Consider the following 18,419-nt stretch of genomic DNA (forward strand, 5'->3'; position numbering starts at 1 on the left):
ACAGGCAAAGCCTTTGTTTATATGAAGAGATGGATTTTATTTATATTATTTATCTATTTATTTATTTGGGGTTTGTTTTAACATTTCAACTTAGTTTTATTATTTGACAGTTCAATTTCACAAAGAAATATGCAGAATAAAATAATAGGACACCATTTCATTTATGATTTGTTGTGAGAAAACTGTATTGGAAATCAGTAATGAATCGTATCGCATTATGGGTTTAGTGAATCATTACATCCCTAGTTTTTGCTGTGGCATCAAAGTAAAGTGTTCTTTAGATAATATGTTATTTAAATAATGTAATTAAAACCCTTGAACTAACATGGTTATGATCACATAGAAGGTCTTACAAACAAAATACTGTCATTCTCTTTGCCTTATTTCTAACAGTTAATCTCAGTTGCTCACCACCTGCAAAATGCCCAGGTAATCTAAAGCCAATGTGAAACAGCCCATTTTACTTCTGCATTATGAAGTATTGATTAGTATCCGTCTGCAACACTGCTGAAACCCTCTGGCTGAAACTTAAGAACCCTTGGCAGCTAAAATGAAAATCCTTTCAGAGGCAGAGCAATTCAAAAACTAAAACTACATCTTGCTCAATAAGACTAGAAATGTGCATTAAAAAGTAAACTATAATTGAATGAATGGATATTTCTTCATTGGCGTTCAAATGATTCAGATCTGTCACTCTGAATGGGAGTACAGCTTGACAAAAACGTAAACAGCTAAAGGTTTCAAACCATTTCTAGGCACACAGAAGCAGTCCACACCATCAACACAACATAAATTATCATGGAGACTAATAAAAGCATTCATTTATGGAAGAGCCCGGCAGCCGGAATTAATAAATCTATTCCTAGAGCTCGAGGAAAACAGAAATTCTGCCGCCAGTGAGAATCTACACGTTCTTAAAGCGCAAACATGCAAGCCTTAATTAAAAGCTATCAGCACCGCACAGAAAGCAGAACGTCCAGCCATCCATCCTCAGTTCAGAAGCTGGAAAAAAGCCTTATCAGAGTGAAGGGTTACACATACTCTCTCCTCAAGCCTTAAATAGAAATGCACATGCGAGACGGAGCGTTTATAGTGCTATTGTGTGGCTTTGTAGAAAAGCCAGTTTGTTTCGCGCAAACATTCATCAGGCATTATTTCATGTGGGAGTGAGTCTAAACTGAAGGTAGTATCAGTTATAGTGAGATCCAGAAGTGCAATAAAATCTCTCAGCACGCCTACTCTTTAACGCCTTAACACTTTAACGCTTACTGCACCGTCTTACATCCCTCAACACTTTGAGTTCAGAACTTCCAATTATGTTTCGCAGATGCTATTTAAGTGCATTTGGTGAACATCAGATATACAAGTCATTTTTATAAACACCGCAGATTGTTTCCAGGGAAACTTTTATATTAAAATCTATGTTCTTGGAAACAGATAGCCATTATGTTGTGCTAACCTTTGAAATCAACCTGCAGCCAGTCAGCTACAATCAATTTGAACAATGCTAATGGTCACAGAGCTTCAAAAGCATGAATCATCTATACGTGTAATTACAACAATAAAATAGGTTTGTCTTTGCACCAATGCTGCGTTTTATATATATATATGAAATTGGGTTGCAAACACATTTTATGTTGACTTGTATTCCATTTGCATTTTCATCTAAACAGATTTGTTTTGCAGAATAAAGGACAGATATAAATAAAGAGGTTTGCAGCCCATTTTGCATCACCTAGCTTAATAGGATCTCCTCCACAAAATCATAAGCCTGTTTTACTCGAATCATGAATTGAATCCTGACCGGAGCCATTTAATCTGTCCACACAGCTAAACTGAAGTATCTCCACAGAGAGAATGGATAAGATAAGGCAGAGATGTCAAGAGACATCAATCTACGATCTGGCATCATTCCCAATTTTACACCCACCAGTACAATGTCTTTGTCTGTCGTCCTGTAGAGAGCGACCAGAGTAATACTGCACGATCTGGACTGGGAAAGATGCTGGTTAATTGAAAGCCCCCCTCCAGTCCTCTCTCTTTACAATGGCCCTGTCTGCTTCGATACATCTGGGCAGAATGAGACTGTGATTGGAACTGACTACAGAAAATCACACTAGGTGAGACAAAGGTGCCGGTCTGCCAGAGTCAATCCCGGAAAACAGGACTGGAAGGACTTTTGTCCCTTAGGGAGCAAAGAGTAAAAGCTAATCATATACTGAAACACATTTATTTCTTCAAAAATGGGTAAATGTAGCATAAAAACCCTTCACCTGCAGTTCTTTACCTTTAATAAGAAAGTGTATATATATATATATATATATATATATATATATATATATATACAGTATATATATATATATATATTTTTTTTTTTTTTTTTGTAGCAATGATGTAGAAGAACCATTTTTTTATTACTTAAAGTAGTAAACAATTCTAAAAAGAATAACTGTTTTTAGTGTGAACTGTGTTTAAAAAAATAAATAATAAATTATATATATATATATATATATATTTTTTTTTTTTTCATGACTATGAAAATTGTAGAGTCGCACTGAAGGCATCAAGGGCTATTTGACCAAGAAGGAGAGTGATGGGGTGTGCGCCAGATGACCTGGCCTCCACAGTCACCGGACCTGAACCCAATCCAGATGGTTTAGGGGTGAGCTGGACCGCAGACAGAAGGCAAAAGGGCCAACAAGTGCTAACCATCTCTCGGGGAACTCCTTCAAGACTGTTGGAAGACCATTTCAGGTGACTACCTCTTGAAGCTCATCAAGAGAACACCAAGAGTGTGCAAAGCAGTAATCAAAGCAAAAGGTGGCTTCTCTGAAGAACCTAGAATATGACATATTTTCAGTTGTTTCACACTTTTTTATTATGTATATAATTCCATATATAATTCCACATGTTTTAATTCATAGTTTTGATGCCTTCAGTGTGACTCTACAATTTTCATAGTCATGAAAATAAAGAAAACTCTTTGAATGAGAAGGTGTGTGCAAACTTTTGGTCTGTATATAACTACTATAAAAACCTTTTGTGCAAAGGAAATATTCCATTGAATATTTTTATATATAACCTTTACTTTTAAGACTAACACTTACTGCACTGTTATCTCTCTCATTGAGGTAGCCAGATTTCTTATTTTAATTTATAATTTAACAGTATGCTTTAAATCAATCAAGGATGCATTTAAATTGATCAAAATGACAGTAAACAAATAATGTTAATAATGTATAATGTTACAAAGGATTTCTATGCCAAATAAATAGTTATTTTGAACTTTCAATTCATGAAAATGATGAAAAAGCTAAATTTCCCAAGAACATTGATTTGAACAAATATTTAGTCAACAAGATATCATAAGCATTTTTCACCAGTGCACATTATTCCAACAAAAAATATGTTTGTCTTTGCAGTATTTAACCAAAATATAATACTAAAAAAGTACTTTTTATGCAATGGAAAGATTCCATGAATGTTGAAGGCTCTTTGTGGAATGAACTGATGCCTTTATTTTAGTGTAGTAGTCAGAAGCTTGTTTTCTGTTCATAGCACATTCATTATATCACATTAAAAGTGGACTGTGATGTAACTTCCTGTGCTGAAGTTTCCGATTCTTGAACTTGGAGTGCAATGGCCCACTTCTGCTACCAACAGCTCTAGGGAGTTAATATGGCACATCATTGAAACTCACCCTGACAAGAGAGCAGCGCAGAGCAGAGGAGCCGGGCTGTTTCTTCCTCTGAGAATTTGAGCACAGTTCTCAAACACACATAAACAAACCCTCAAAGAAACTCTGAGACACTGCCCACAGTCTTTCATCACATATACATGAACTCCTGGTATGTTTAAAAGCACACATTCACAGTAGCGTTTGGTGGGGTTGATTCAGTCGCTCCGAGCATCATTAGAGAAGATCAGCTCAAAGCGACGCTCTAGTTTACCCAAACAGACCCACACCCTCTGGCAGAAGATCAGATGCTGACCTTGCAGTCAATATGGGGGGCTTCTAAGAGCCGGAAGGATCTTTGACTATTGGCACGGGGGGATCACTCTATGACCTTAATCTCGAGACAACAGAAGGCGCTGGTATCAAATACTGCTTGCCTCAGAGAATTTGAACAATGGAAAGAAGGTCCACAAAAGAAGTTCCCATTTTAAAGGCATAGTCTAGCCAAAAATGCAATTTATGTTATGTTTGCTCACTCTTACGTTATTACTTCTCTCTTTACACTGCATTTCTCTTCTTCTCTAGCAAGTCTGGTAAATAAGGCACGATATATTACAACTCTTGACTCTTGAAAAACTTCACTTGGAACTTTCCAATATAATTCCAGACCACTATGCTTTATTTATTTTTGTTAAATGTATACACGGACACTTGGAAAACAGTTTATGGTAACCATTTCTTCCAATCAAAAAAGCTGTGCAAAAACCTTCCTCTTTTGTTTTTGAATGTGTTCCAGCATCTTTAAAATAAGAAAATGAAGCTTCAAGACAGTGACATTGTATGAAGTAACTCATAATGAGTGCATAAATGAATAAATGAAATTATCAAGGTCTAGCTAACTCTCTTGCTTTACAGAGGCGCATATTAACTTGACATAAATTGGAGCCTCTGACAACAATCATTTTGGAATCCTGATTTAAATAGGAAGGAAAGATCGCACGCCTCCATTAAGAGCTTTTATTAGGATTTTTCTGCAAATGAACATGACAGCTGAAAGCAATCTGGCAGTGTTTCTAGCAGTCATTATGTAAATTAACAAATACTTCCGGGTTTGTTGTTAACGAATGCAGAAAATGTCACGTATGAAATATAGAGAATGAAACAAATAAATTACAAAAGGCCTCAAATTACATAATGAAATTATATAATACTATTATATATTATGAACACCTAAGAGAAAGATTCTGTGACAAATATGTCAGCAGCTGTGCATAATAGCAGTACATTTTAACACAAAACTTTGGGATTTTCATGAAAAAGGCGATAGCAGCAATGCAGGAATATGGATCTAGTTTGCCAGTCGCTCAATTGGGTTAAAATGATTGAGAAAGAGAATTAATTATTCTTCAACAGTTAAAAGCTGCAATTTGCAGAATGATTTGAAGAGAAATAGTCAAACAGATGGGGCTGAAACCATTATATGCAATCAAAGCACTTTGTTGAAATAGCAGAAACGTATATATGCACCAGCATATACTGATTATTATGCTATTGAGCTAGATAATTCAGCACTGTCAAAATTATGTGAATGCTATAATGCGAATCCCCCTAAATTGCATACAAATAATATTTTAGCATTAAAACAATCAAACTACACATTTACCTAAGGATGAGTACCAAAACCTAGTAATTAATCGGTCCTGGGGCTAAATTCTGAAAGACTGGCGTATCAATAAGGTCTGACATTAACGGTTCTGCTATCGGTATACTGGAGAAATATAAAAAACACACATACATTTATTATTGCTAAATATATATTATATTGCAAATTCTATTTCACAAGTGTTGCCAACTGTTTTTATATGCATTGATATTCAAACATTTGTCTATGATGCATTTTTGCTATTCACAATTCATTGTAATGTCTGTTTTATTAAGCTAATCAATTTTTTAAAGGATTATAGCCGAAAACTCAAACTTAAAGGCAGAATCAGCACATTTGGTCATTGTTGAAAAAAGGCTGTCTTATACTGTTGCTAAATTGCAGGACATGTTTGATGATAAAATGTTGAAAGCACAATCCGCACAAGAGACACTGTATCCAGGCTGACATGTGTGCACACAACGCTCTCCAAACCGGACAAGCTAATTACACTTTGGCGCGCCTAAACGATCGAATACACACAAAATATGTCAAAATATGCCGGCTTGGAGAGTATTTACTTTAACACATTTTGTCTTTAAGTGGACGAGAGCAGTTGGGAGAAAATCCGATGTGTGTCAATATATTGTCTTAAAGTGCCAGACTGGCGCTTGGGCCATCAGTCAATCAAACAACAAAATCCAAAGACAAAATCACTCCCAGCTCTTAATCTGAATTACATTATAGCTTTAAAAAGCATTAATCTACCAATACATACAGTGAAAACTTAATTTAATTAATTAACTTGTAATACTTAATTACTTGTAATACTGTTATTACTCACCTGAACAGTAATGTTAGTAGACCTTCATGGAAAAATTAAAGCACTGTTTATTTAATTTAATTTGTATATTTGCTTTATTGTAATTGTCAGTTTGTTTTACTTTGTTTCTTTTTTCATGTTCTTACTGTATCTTATCTTATGTACAGTATAAATCACTAAAAATGCCTGCACACTGGTGCATTTACAAATTGATGTTTTATATTAATTTCATTAAACATTTATCTTACATTTCAGAATATGAAGCAATGCTAATTCAGCTCTTAATTTGTCATATATAGACTCGATTCAACTTTATTGGCAATATGCAGAGTACAAGTACAGAGCTAATGAAATGCAGTATAAATATATAAAAAGTACTGATAAGAATACCGTTAAAGTACCGAATCGATAAGCAGTATCTGTAAGAGTAGTAATACCATTAAAACGATACCCATCCCTACATTTACCACAAACAAAACAGGATATTATCCTACAAACTTTACAGTCACGAAATAAACTATTCATACATTTTTATCTCCGTTCAGTTATCCTACCTATACTTCATGCCAGTTCTCATGCTTTGGTCACTTGAAGAAGGGACGCTCTGGACGGAAAGCTGCCCGAGGCTCCTGGCCACCATGGCCACAGCTTTGAACTTGCTTCGGGTACCAGTGCTTGGACTGTTAGTGTTTTGTCGATTGAGCCTGTCATCCGTGCTACGGCTCATGGACCGGTGGTCCGTGCAAACAAACGACACCTGCATCCTGTCTCAGAGGATGCACTGTTATCACAGAGAAAATTCAATGAAAGAGAGCAGTGTCTCCAAGAAACAAAGTCAAGTCAGCCAGATCCAGATCCTCTGGAGAGCAAATGTAAAAGTTCCTCGGTCCTGCTGGACTGTGCAATGCGCTGGGACTCCTGCTCTGAGAATATCAGGAGGGCTGATCAAACTGAAGCTTGACTCGCTCAACTAGACAGGCAAAGAGCTCATAAAGCTCATTTCAGTGCTTCTTGACCGGCACATGAAGTTCACAGCTTGATTATCACGTAGCCCGCTGCTCAAGACCACCTGCACAGCTCCCATCTCACATAAGAAAGGTCTTCATTTATTTCCTTTCTCAGGTCCAGCTCTTTTTCTTTGCATTCAAATCCTCCGATCAAAGATGCTGCACATCCAAACACACTAACTGGTTTCTTTGTAATCTCAGCTCACTGCTTCAGATCACTTGGGAGTGCCAACACACAAAGCAGACTTCAAACATAAAGTAACAAACTGATGCAATGGATAAGATGTCTTCACATGTCTCTTCCTGTGAGCACTGGATCTGACAGCTACTGAGATACCTCAAATGCACTGGTGCTCCTCCTCCTTAGCAGAGATTAATCTTACAAGTGCATTCAGAGCGCGAGACACAAAGAGGCAGAGCGTGAGTGAACGAGTATGAGAGGGTGGGAGGAGCAAACGGCTGGAAGAGAGAGGGAGTGTGGGAGGGTTTGGTCGGACTGATATTTCTGTAACGTTTGGGCTAATATATTTACTGTTTTCATTGCACATGGCTAAGCTGCAAATGCTTTAAAATATATGTTTTACTTTTGAAGTGAATATCATATTCATTGTCTCCACAGGTTTAGAAACCACGTACACTACTATTTAAAAGTTACGGGTTTGTAAGATTTTTATTTGTTTTTATATTTAAAAAAAAATTAATAGTTTTTTTTATTTATTTTTTTTACAAGAAGTAACCAAGACTGCATTTATTTGAGCAAAAATATAGCAAAAACAGTAGTACTGTGAAATCTTTTTACAATTTAAAATGTTTTGTATCTGAAATTTTTTTTAAATGTAAGTTATTCCTGTGATGCAAAGTTTAATTTTCAGCATCATTACTCTAATCTTCAGAAATCAGTCTAATATGCTGATTTGCTGCTCAAAAAAAAAAAAAAAATGTTTTAGATTATATACATTTGTGGAAACGCTGATACATTTGTTTTCTTTGCTGAATAAAAAGTTCAAAAGAACAGAAAATTTTTTTAAGCTTCTGTGACAATATAAAGGTTGTTGTCACTTTTGACCATTTTAATGCATTCTTGCTGAATAAAATTATTCATTTCTTCTTCTTATTCTTCTTTAAAAAAAAAAGTATTTCAAAAATGCACTGCTATGAGATCCATGTTTATATAAAATCATTCTTCTGTAAAAGTCGACGTGAATGCATATATTTTGAATAAACTTCCAATACATAGTATTTTATACATATAATAAGTTACTTCTAGTCAGGGTTTTTCTTCTGTACTGGCGTTTTCTGATCAATTCTATAAGACATGTTCAATACCCAGTAATGTACATTTGTCTTTAGCGGAGTTTGAAGTACTTTAATTGTGAACCATCTTTGAGATGGATGGCTTGAAAGTTTTTTTTTTATTTAAAAATCTATTTGAATGCCTACGGAGAAAATGAATAGCAAAACTACCAGGACCAGATCTGTTAAAGTATGTGTTCACTGTTGCACTATGTTGCATATGTACACTTCTTGCTATGTCAGTAACTCAATAAAAATGAAACTATAGATAGAGAAAAAAGACAAGAACAAGAGGTTTATTGTATAGCTTGCAGCTGATGCCACCATCGCGGCTAGTGCATTATTTTTGTAGGTGTTCACTCTGACTTCAAGCTGTTGAGTATTATCAAGAGAATAAAAGAGCAGAGTGCTGGTGCAGGCAAAAACTATTTGGCCCAGTGCACGGCAGGATCTTTCATACGTGCATGCAGTGCAGGCATGTGTAAAATATTCATTATGCAATTTGATCTGTCTGAAAAACCAGGGGAGGCTGAAGCACATTTCAATGCAACCGCTAAATCGTTACAGCTCACATGCCTGCCTGCCTTCCTGTCAGCTGTTAGAAGCACAGAGGGGAATATGTTAGCCAAACTATTACCTTCAATTCACGACAGCTCTCTTAACCCTTTAATATGTGCTGAAGATTTCACGCATCATGAAACTTTGGTAAACGCGGCTCAGTTGACCAATTATGTCAGTATCAGCAGAGTGTGTGATGTGGTAAAGACAGGAAGCACACAGCAGCAACCAATTAGCTGTGTTATGGAAATCAATGCGGGCAGGAACAACACGGGGAAGCTGGAAAACAATATTGGCAGAGCAAGGAAATTTAGTGGTAATTGGGAGTAGGCATAGCACTAGACAAAGAGCATGCTGATGGTGCACACTTTTACACAAATAAAATAACATATCTGTCGAAGTTCTGCTTACTTTCTGCCAACAGTGAGTAAGATCCCCAGCCACATATAGTTCTTACTGAACATTTAACTGTACTTTGCATTGTTTTTATACAAATATATTTTTATTCCAATTAAATGTATGACAACCAGGCCATTTTCTTTCTCTCACCGCATCATATATGACATGTTTCGGTCTTCAACTTTCGAATGATACTGTACAATATATGTCACAAAAAAATCCTCATATTTCTATTTTGGTGGCTTAATGCCAAGAACTGTGTCACCATATGGAGGGAATGTTCCCCTAAAAATGAAAAATCCGCCATGATTCATTCACATTCACGTTGTTCCAACAAGTAAAATACAAAAATAGGACATTCTAAAGGTGAAGAATGTTTCTGCTCATACTGTGAAAGTCTACAGATAGATTTTAGGTTGAACTGTCTTTAAAAATAGATCATCATATGTTTTTTTTAAGATGCTTAATGAATTTTCCATGGAAGTCTAAAAAGGTGGAACAATCCCAAATACAACTGATACACTTCTCAAAAGTATCATGTTTTATGTTTCACAAAATAAGGTTAGTTTGGAATAACATGAGGGTGAGTAAATAATGACTGAATTTTTCTTTATTTTAAAGGAACCGATCTCTTTAACGCTCTCATGTCAGGTACTGCACAACTGTTTGCTCAATTTGACCACTTTTAATTATGGACCCTGCCACTTATCCTTATTCTATTTGAAAGATAATTAAGAACACAGATGTGCAAATGATGGTAGACAGGTACATCTCCATCTGTAGAGCACACAACTGTCCATCCTTGTCCTCTCCAATCATTCCAGACTCTTGATTGAATCGAAAGAAGAAAAGTGTTTAAAGTGAACACCTATACTGGTTAGAGGGAGGTTTCTTCTGTATCCATGGATTTTTATGTCTCCAGTTAAACGGTGAAGGTTAGGGCGAGTGGGTAGCGGACAGTGGGAGGCTCATGCCACACTTATTTAAACTCAGCCACCAATTCCATCACCCGTGTGCAACCCTGGACAATGCAAAACTCAAGCGGAGCGAGAGGCTTTGTCTGTGTCAGCTCCTCTTACGATCAAACAGCAGGGTCACCAAACTTGTGGAGACAAAATGCACAAAAACTCAATAAGCCACGGGGGGGTCCACAAGGATGGTTTGAGAAATTAGGGGAATCCAGTACTTATAAAAAATGGAGAACCACTGCAATAAACCATTTATTTACTGAGCTTGATGATTTCAAAAGTGCCTTATATCTTGGATGCACATGTGAAAGTCGATGACGGGATCTGCCATGCTTCAGAGCCCTGACACAATTCAACACGTAGCATATCAGGTCGAAACAAGTTGAGGGGCCTGGTTCACTCACATTGTGTATCTGCATGTACAGTATCATGGTGAAACCCACACCACTGCCACACAACCCTCCGCAGATGAGCAGAGCCATCTGGGAAGCGGCTCGCTTTAAATACTTGTATTTTGACCTGTGCGTGTGGGTTCTAGTTGCCAAGTAACAAATGATTCATAACATCATGCCTCAGTAAGCACATCGATTCATCGGGCTGGCTGATATTGGTTCATGATTTGGTCAAATGTGATAAGATGGAGATCAGTGAAAGCCTGTGATTTGCAGAACAGAAGTCTGCGATAAAACGATGCCGAGAGCTTGATCAATACAAGATGCAACTGATGTATAGTGCCATTTCTCCGATTTAGAAACCTGTAAGTCTTCTTCCCACACTGACTGGTCACAGTCCTTGTGAATTTGAGAAGGCGGATGTGCAATCTCTATGGCAACTGAAGTTTTCATACACACAGTGTCCAAGGATAACTTTCTGGGCCAGATTCTCTGGTTATTTTCAATCTAGGCGTGTGAAAAGGCCATAGTTTAAAAAAAACCCACAACAGTTTGGTCTTGCTGCAAGGTTAGCATGTTTTCCAGAATATCTTAACATCCTTACAAAAAGACACATTTATTGAAATGGGTAACAAAACAACAACAACAAAATCTTATTTTCAGGCAATTAAGAAAATGTAAGTAAGAAAGATAAAAATATTTGTTTTCTCATATTACACAAAGATCAATAAACTCTTTAAGATATCTCTGAAAACAACACTTAAAGGTATAGTTCACTCAAAAATGAAAGACTGTAACTCAGGGGAGAAGAAATGTTTATTATTATTATTTTTTTTTTTTTTTGCCAACAAAAAGTATTCTTGTAGCTTCATAAAAGTACGGTTGAACCACTGATGGCACATGGACTATTTTACCTATGTCCTATGTTCCTTGTACCTTTCTGGGTTTTAAATGTAGTAGGACGCTTGTTATCTATTGAGGGTCAGAAAGCTCCCAGATTTCATCAAAAAATATCATAATTTGTTTTCCAAAGATGAACAAAGGTCTTTCGGGTTTGGAACAGCATGAGGGTGAGTAATTAATGACAAAATTTCCATTTTGGGGTGAACTATCCCATTTTAATCACTCCCATTGCCACAGATGTGAGAAATCAAGCACACAAACCTTAAAAAAAAGATCATTCTGAAGAGCTGAGTGAATTCAGACTGATACTATGAGAGGACACCACCTCTGTTTGTGAAATTTCAACCCTGCTTTCAATTTCATTTCACAGTCAACTGTAAGTAGTGTTACTGAAAATTGGGAGCATTTAGGAAGAGCATCAACCCAGCAGAAGACCATGTACCAAGTCACAGAGCAGAGTAACTGAGTGCTGAGGCCTATGGTGCGTAAAGTCGGCAACACTTTGCTGATTCCAAAGCTGGAAAGTTACAAACTTCCACTGGCATTAATATCAGCAGAATAACTGTGTAGCAGGAGCTTCATGGAATGGGTTTCCAAATCTGAGCAGCTGCATGCCAGCCTCACATCACCAACACAATGCCAATTGTTGGATGGATTGTATAAAGTAATTCACCACCGCACTCTGGAGTTCTGTAGAGTGACAAATCACACTTCTCTATTTGGCAGTCTGATAGGTGAATCAGGTTTTGGGCAGATGCTAGGAGAACATCACCTGCTTGACTGCACTTTGTCAACTGTAAAGTTTGTTGGAGGAGGAATGATGGCTGTTTTTAGGGCTTTTGCTGGGCTCCGTTTTTCCAGTGAAGGAGAATCTTAATGCTTCATTATACCAAGATATTCCAGACAATGCTATGCTTCCAAATTTGTGAGAAAAGTTTAGGGAAGGTCCTTCTCTTTTCCAGCATGACTGTGCCCCAGTGCACACAGCAAGATCCATAAAGACATGGTTGGATGAGTTTGGTGTGGAAGAACTTGACTGGACTGCATAGAGCCATGACCTCACACCCACCCAACACCTTTGGGATGAAGTGGAAGAGAGCTGGACCTTCTCATCCAACATCAGTGTTTTTAATCACAAATGCTCTACTGGATGATCCACAAAACCACACCAAAGTCTTTCCAGAAAATTGAAAGCTGTTATAGCGGCAAATGGCTATATACTTAGAATGCACTGTCATTGAGTGCCTGCTTGTGTAATGGTCAGGAGGTCCAATACTTTTGTCCATACAGTAGTGTATCTATTCTTCTTAAGGATCACGTGACACTGAAGACTGGAGTATTAGCTGATATATAGTAGTAGTTAGATTTTGGTAGAGATGAACAACATCCGTTAAAATGAGCAAAAACACCTTTTAATGTCTGGATAATACATAAATGTAAATGTAACATCCAGTCCTACTGCCAATCCATATTACCCATTCCTGGACCAATCAGTACCTGTTGACACACAATAAAACACCAAGACATCAAACGTGCAATCAATACTCTGAAGATGAGAGAGGTTACAATCAAACTACTGCTTCTGTGGAAGACATTAAAACAGCCACCGGTAATGATTTTCATCCTCATGGTTGGCTAAACAGTCTCCAGTGAACCTCTAAATGACAGAAAACAAATTGCTTTCTGATTAGGGCCAAAAAGAAACAGCTGAGCAAAACTAAGAAAATGCAGGAAAAATTTACAAAGCCCATCAAGAAAAAAATGAAATCGAGTTGAAATCAAGGATCCGTGTGTGATTTTGTTGAACCTGCCAGTAATTGGATGCTTTGGTGCGACACTGACATATTCCCTGATGGAGTATTCCAATATCCCGCAAACACTTGATTCTCCGGAGAGACCTGGTTTGCCAGTTGTTGGCAAGCAATACCACATATCAAAACACACTAACGAACACACACGCTGACTCTTGTGAACTGAAAATGCCATTATGCAAATCTCGCCCAACTAACAGCTGCTACACACACAGCTGTGCTGCACACCCCTGTGATGGAGAGAACACATTAAAGCAGCTTATCTGTGCTGAGAGAGACCAGAGCTCAACAATAAGGACAGCGACTAGTGTGTGTTTCAGAATTTCAAGCCACTTGACAGAATCACGCTGCAGATGCAGACTATATTTCCTGTAAAACTAAACATATCATTTCTGTAATGTTTTGAACTTTGTTAATGTGAATTCTGCTGACATCAATATGGTAGTGTTATTGAGCTGCTAATAGACAAAGCTTTGTCTAAAAAAACATGTATAATTTCCATATATTTTTGCTAATAGAAAGGTAACTCCGTATTTATAATCTTGTTTACGTAATGAAAGATGAATATTTAAAACATTATAATTTAGTAAAAACATCAGTCAAATATTGTTGAGTCCTGAAGAACAGTGTGAGGTGTGTGTCAAAAGCAACATTAAAAAACATTAAAGGGGGGGTGAAATGCTATTTCATGCATACTGAGTTTTTTACACTGTTAAAGAGTTGGATTCCCATGCTAAACATGGACAAAGTTTCAAAAATTAAGTTGTACGTTTGAAAGAGTATTTCTGTTCCAAAAATACTCCTTCCGGTTTGTCACAAGTTTCGGAAAGTTTTTTTCAAGTATGGCTCTGTGTGACGTTAGATGGAGCGGAATTTCCTTATATGGGTCCTGAGGCACTTCTGCCGGAAGAGCGCGCGCTCCCGTATAGCAGAGCACTGAGAGCACAACAGGCATTCGCTGATCAGAGCGAGAGCGTCGCGAAATGTCACAAAAGAAATGTGTTTTTGGTTGCCAGGGCAAGACAACCCTGCACAGATTACCAAAAGAGAAACAGCATTAAGAGACCAGTGGATGGAGTTTATTTTTACAGAGCATCGACGGAGTTGTGCAAGTGTTTGTGTTTGTTCCCTGCATTTCGAAGATGCTTGTTTTACAAACAAGGCCCAGTTTGACGACGGATTTGCGTATCGTTTATTTCTTAAGGATGATGCAATCCCAACGAAAAAGGGTCACGATCGTGTGTTGGAACCACAAGCGGTGAGTAAAACTGCTTCAAATATCTCTGCCTTCTTGTTAGTGCATCTCTTCCCATGCCGAGACCCGGGCAGTACTACTCTATAGGTACTCAAGATTAACAGGATATTGAGTGAAAACGAGCATTTCACCCCCCCCCCTTTAAATGAAATGCATTTTATGTCAACATCACGTTTCCTGTGATGGACAAACAGATGAGTGGATTTGGTTTAGGATTATATAGTGGGAAGACAGTTGAGCTGTGGTCCAAACTAGAAAAGGGTCTCACATAGACCCTTTCACTTTTCAACCACATCCAAATCTAATTCCTGTAAGTGGAGTTTGTTCCATGCAAACACTGACTGACAACGAGGTGCATCACTTAAACTCTTTCTTTAACATCCTTTGGTGCTAGTCTTTATAAATGCAACAATGACACACAGCAATAACGAAAACCTTCTTGAAATAAAGATAGCTGTCCTTTCACTTCTTAGATACAAGAAATAAATGGCACTGATCCTAAAGATCATAGTGGCTTTCCTCAAGCAAAAGTTTTTCTTTTACACACCCCATGTACCTCAACAAGCTCACATCAGCAGGCACAGACTGCAGTTCAGGTCTGACCCGGACACAGTAACATGACAACTGTCACTTCATACACTTTCAGATAAACACCTGATTCCTGAACATATGCATCTGTTACTAGCCCCTTTCAGACATACAGAGTTTACAGGTAAATTACCGCCAAGAGATCATGTGGAAACAGGACCTTTTAAAAAATACCAGTAAATTCGTTTCAGCAATTTACCGGTATGAGAAGCTGTAACATTACCAGTACATTGCTGGAATGATGCTGTGTGTGAACGCAGAATGAAGATCAGTGGTATGAGTGCAAGTTGAGAACGTGCTGATGTAAGAAGTCTACTGTGGGCCAATCAAGAGCTGTTGAAATCAAACAGCTTTTGTTCCAGCTGCTTATCATTGTGATTTACATTTTTAAGGTGTCCGTGTTATAGTGTAATTATACATTTAAGGAATATTATGAACTACATATACAGTACTTATATGGTTAGGGTTAGGATTAGTTTTTTTTTTTTAGATAACTTGCATGTAATTATGCATAATTTATTGATATTATAATATAAATTAATTACATAGTATTGTAAAAAAAAAAGTGTTACCTCATTGTGCATACTATTTTAAAACAACTGTATGCAATGAACTGCGAAACATGTACATGTATGTAATATACACTAAGAAGTATGCTTCTATTGCTACCATGGTCAACATCAATTAAACTTAAAACCATTAAAAATGTATTACTTACGTATATATATATACACACACACACACACACACACACACACACACACATTTCATTTAATTCAAGTTAACGTACTAAAAAAAACAAACAAACAAATAAACTAAAACTAAAACCTCTAAAAACTGCAGTGTACATGAAGGACACTGAATTGACAGTCACAGAGGCTATGAACACAATATAGAAAAATAAATCTACAGTAATTCAAGATACTAAAATAACACACATTTTTAGTATAGATAATAAAAGGTCTTACATATAAATCTCAGTCCCTCTTCTCTCTTTATCATGCTCACTTCACTCTAATGTAAAACTGTAAACTTCATTGTCTAATGTCACCATCTCAGCGGCTTCGTGCTTTAATTAACAGCTCAACTCCAGCTTATCTTAAAACTCTACTGGGTCCCCTCAAACACTGCACTGACAACACAATATCCTGGTGTGAAAGAGACTGTTATGAGTATTATTACATGGTGAAAATCACATCATAAGAAGCTATATTCATAGCGATCGATCGAGGGAATATGAAGATGGGATTAATGGGGACATTAACAACTTCATGCAAGAAACCACGGCGACAAGCATTAACATCCACAAATTAAGCGTCATTTTCACAGGTGGCCCATAATGGTTTGCTGACAGACCTGATCCATCATTATTAAACCTGCTGACATTGGTAGACTGACATGTCCAGGAAGTATACAATGACTGAAAGCCTGTGATGAGGGGCTGAATCTCCTGCGCAACACTTCTTATGTTCTCTGGAGTGGCAGGGTTTCACAATTTTGCCGGAAGGCTTCACTCAATCACCTGACAGGTGGAGAGTCTGACAGGAGCCAGCCAAATCATGCCCACATAACCAGACTCTCAGCAGTCAACTCTAAATCTGACACGCAAAATCTGTGCTCAGCGAAAACTTCCTGAGATCCACACACACATGCACAGGATCTTGTACTTTCATTCTATCTAAATGGAGAATTGAGTGCTGTGCAAATCAATTGTTTTTGTGTCTTATAACAAGGCACTGAGGGATCACTGCAGCAAAGAGTGCTGTAAAGAGACAATCAGTGCTCAATCTCAAAATCCACTAACGCACGCATGAGGAAAATGGGAGATCAGAGGTAAAGTAAGACAGAATTCCCTCCGGGTTTGTTCGGGAACACTGAAACGATGCTACATCATCCGGCTCGTCTTATTCAGAACAATGTTTCTGATGGTCTCAATAACTGAAAACATTGAATCCTAGGAAAGCTTTTCATTACTTCAGAATATATCATCCGTCATCACGGCACTACGGTGATGCGGAGAGACACAGAGGAGACGAACTGTTGAATAAAGTCATTATTTTTGTTTTCTTCAAGTACAAGAAGTATTCTCGTCACTTCATAAAAATCAGAGTGACCCACTGATGGCAGATGGACTATTCTCACGATTTCTTTCATACTTTTCTGGACCCTGACTGAGTAAGTTACTTGGCAATCAATGGGACAGTCTCAAGCCTCCTGGTTTTCATCCAAAAAATCTTCAATTGTGTTCAGAAGACGAATTAAACTTTTATGGGGTTGGAACGACATGGGGGTAAGTGATTAATGACAACATTTTCATTTTGGGGTGGAGTATCCCTTTAAAATAAAGTGTTAACGACAAAGCTATTTTGAAGAATGTTGGGTAGAAATAGATTTTTATTTCTTTCTGTGCATACCATGGAAGTCAATCGTCAACTGTCTGGTTACCCACATTCTTCAAAATATCTTCTTTTGTGTTCCTTAGAATAGAAAAAGTTATACAGGCTTAACAAAATGACAATTTTTATTTCTGAATGAAATTATGAATGAAATTGAAATACATAAATACAGACATAAATACACTTTAGCATGTAACTTGTCCTGCACCGTTTGTGCTATGGAAAAGACCATTAAATTATGCAGAAACTTTGCCAAGCTCTAATATTTAAAAACCCTGTTATATGCAAGCTTAAAAAAGTTATGCAAATTCACTGGTGAAAAAAAAAAAAAACGTAATAAAAAAAAGTGTAATCCGTAAAACCATTCAGTTATTGGGGTTATGGAATTAAAACAAAAATAAATATAAGAATAATAAAAAAATAAATAATAATAATCAAATAATCTGTTTTACTATTAATTATAATTATTTTGTAATTATTTAAACCCGTTAACCTGCACCCCCCATTTTGGGACTCACAGCTGAAAATGACCTAATTAAATTAAAATTCTAAGGGCCGTTTCATAGTCAACGCGAAAAACGCGAGCAAGCAACGTGCTCTCTTTCATAGTCTAAACAGTGGACACAAGTGTCACGGGTGATGCGTGTATGCAATACACCACTCACGCAACAGGGGGTAGTAGAGTCGGGTGATATTTGTAGAGTTGCG

At 37.2% G+C, this 18,419-nt stretch overlaps 1 protein-coding gene across 4 annotated transcripts in view; it reads right to left on the minus strand.

The window, feature by feature from the left end:
* The window catches only part of kcnab2a (potassium voltage-gated channel subfamily A regulatory beta subunit 2a), a 130,422-nt gene that overhangs the window by 39,955 nt on the left and 72,048 nt on the right, over positions 1-18,419 (minus strand). Inside the window, exon 1 of one of the 4 annotated variants that reach the window (XM_052569771.1) lies at positions 6,696-7,540. The exons of the other annotated variants lie outside the window; for them this stretch is intronic. Within the exon in view, the coding sequence (XP_052425731.1) occupies positions 6,696-6,904 (209 nt within the window). The 5' untranslated portion in view covers positions 6,905-7,540. Of the gene's footprint in view, positions 1-6,695; positions 7,541-18,419 lie in introns of those variants that run through there. 4 annotated transcript variants of the gene reach the window in all.

This window comes from Carassius gibelio, chromosome B11, assembly GCF_023724105.1.
Source record: "Carassius gibelio isolate Cgi1373 ecotype wild population from Czech Republic chromosome B11, carGib1.2-hapl.c, whole genome shotgun sequence".
Classification (NCBI taxonomy): Eukaryota; Metazoa; Chordata; class Actinopteri; order Cypriniformes; family Cyprinidae; genus Carassius; species Carassius gibelio.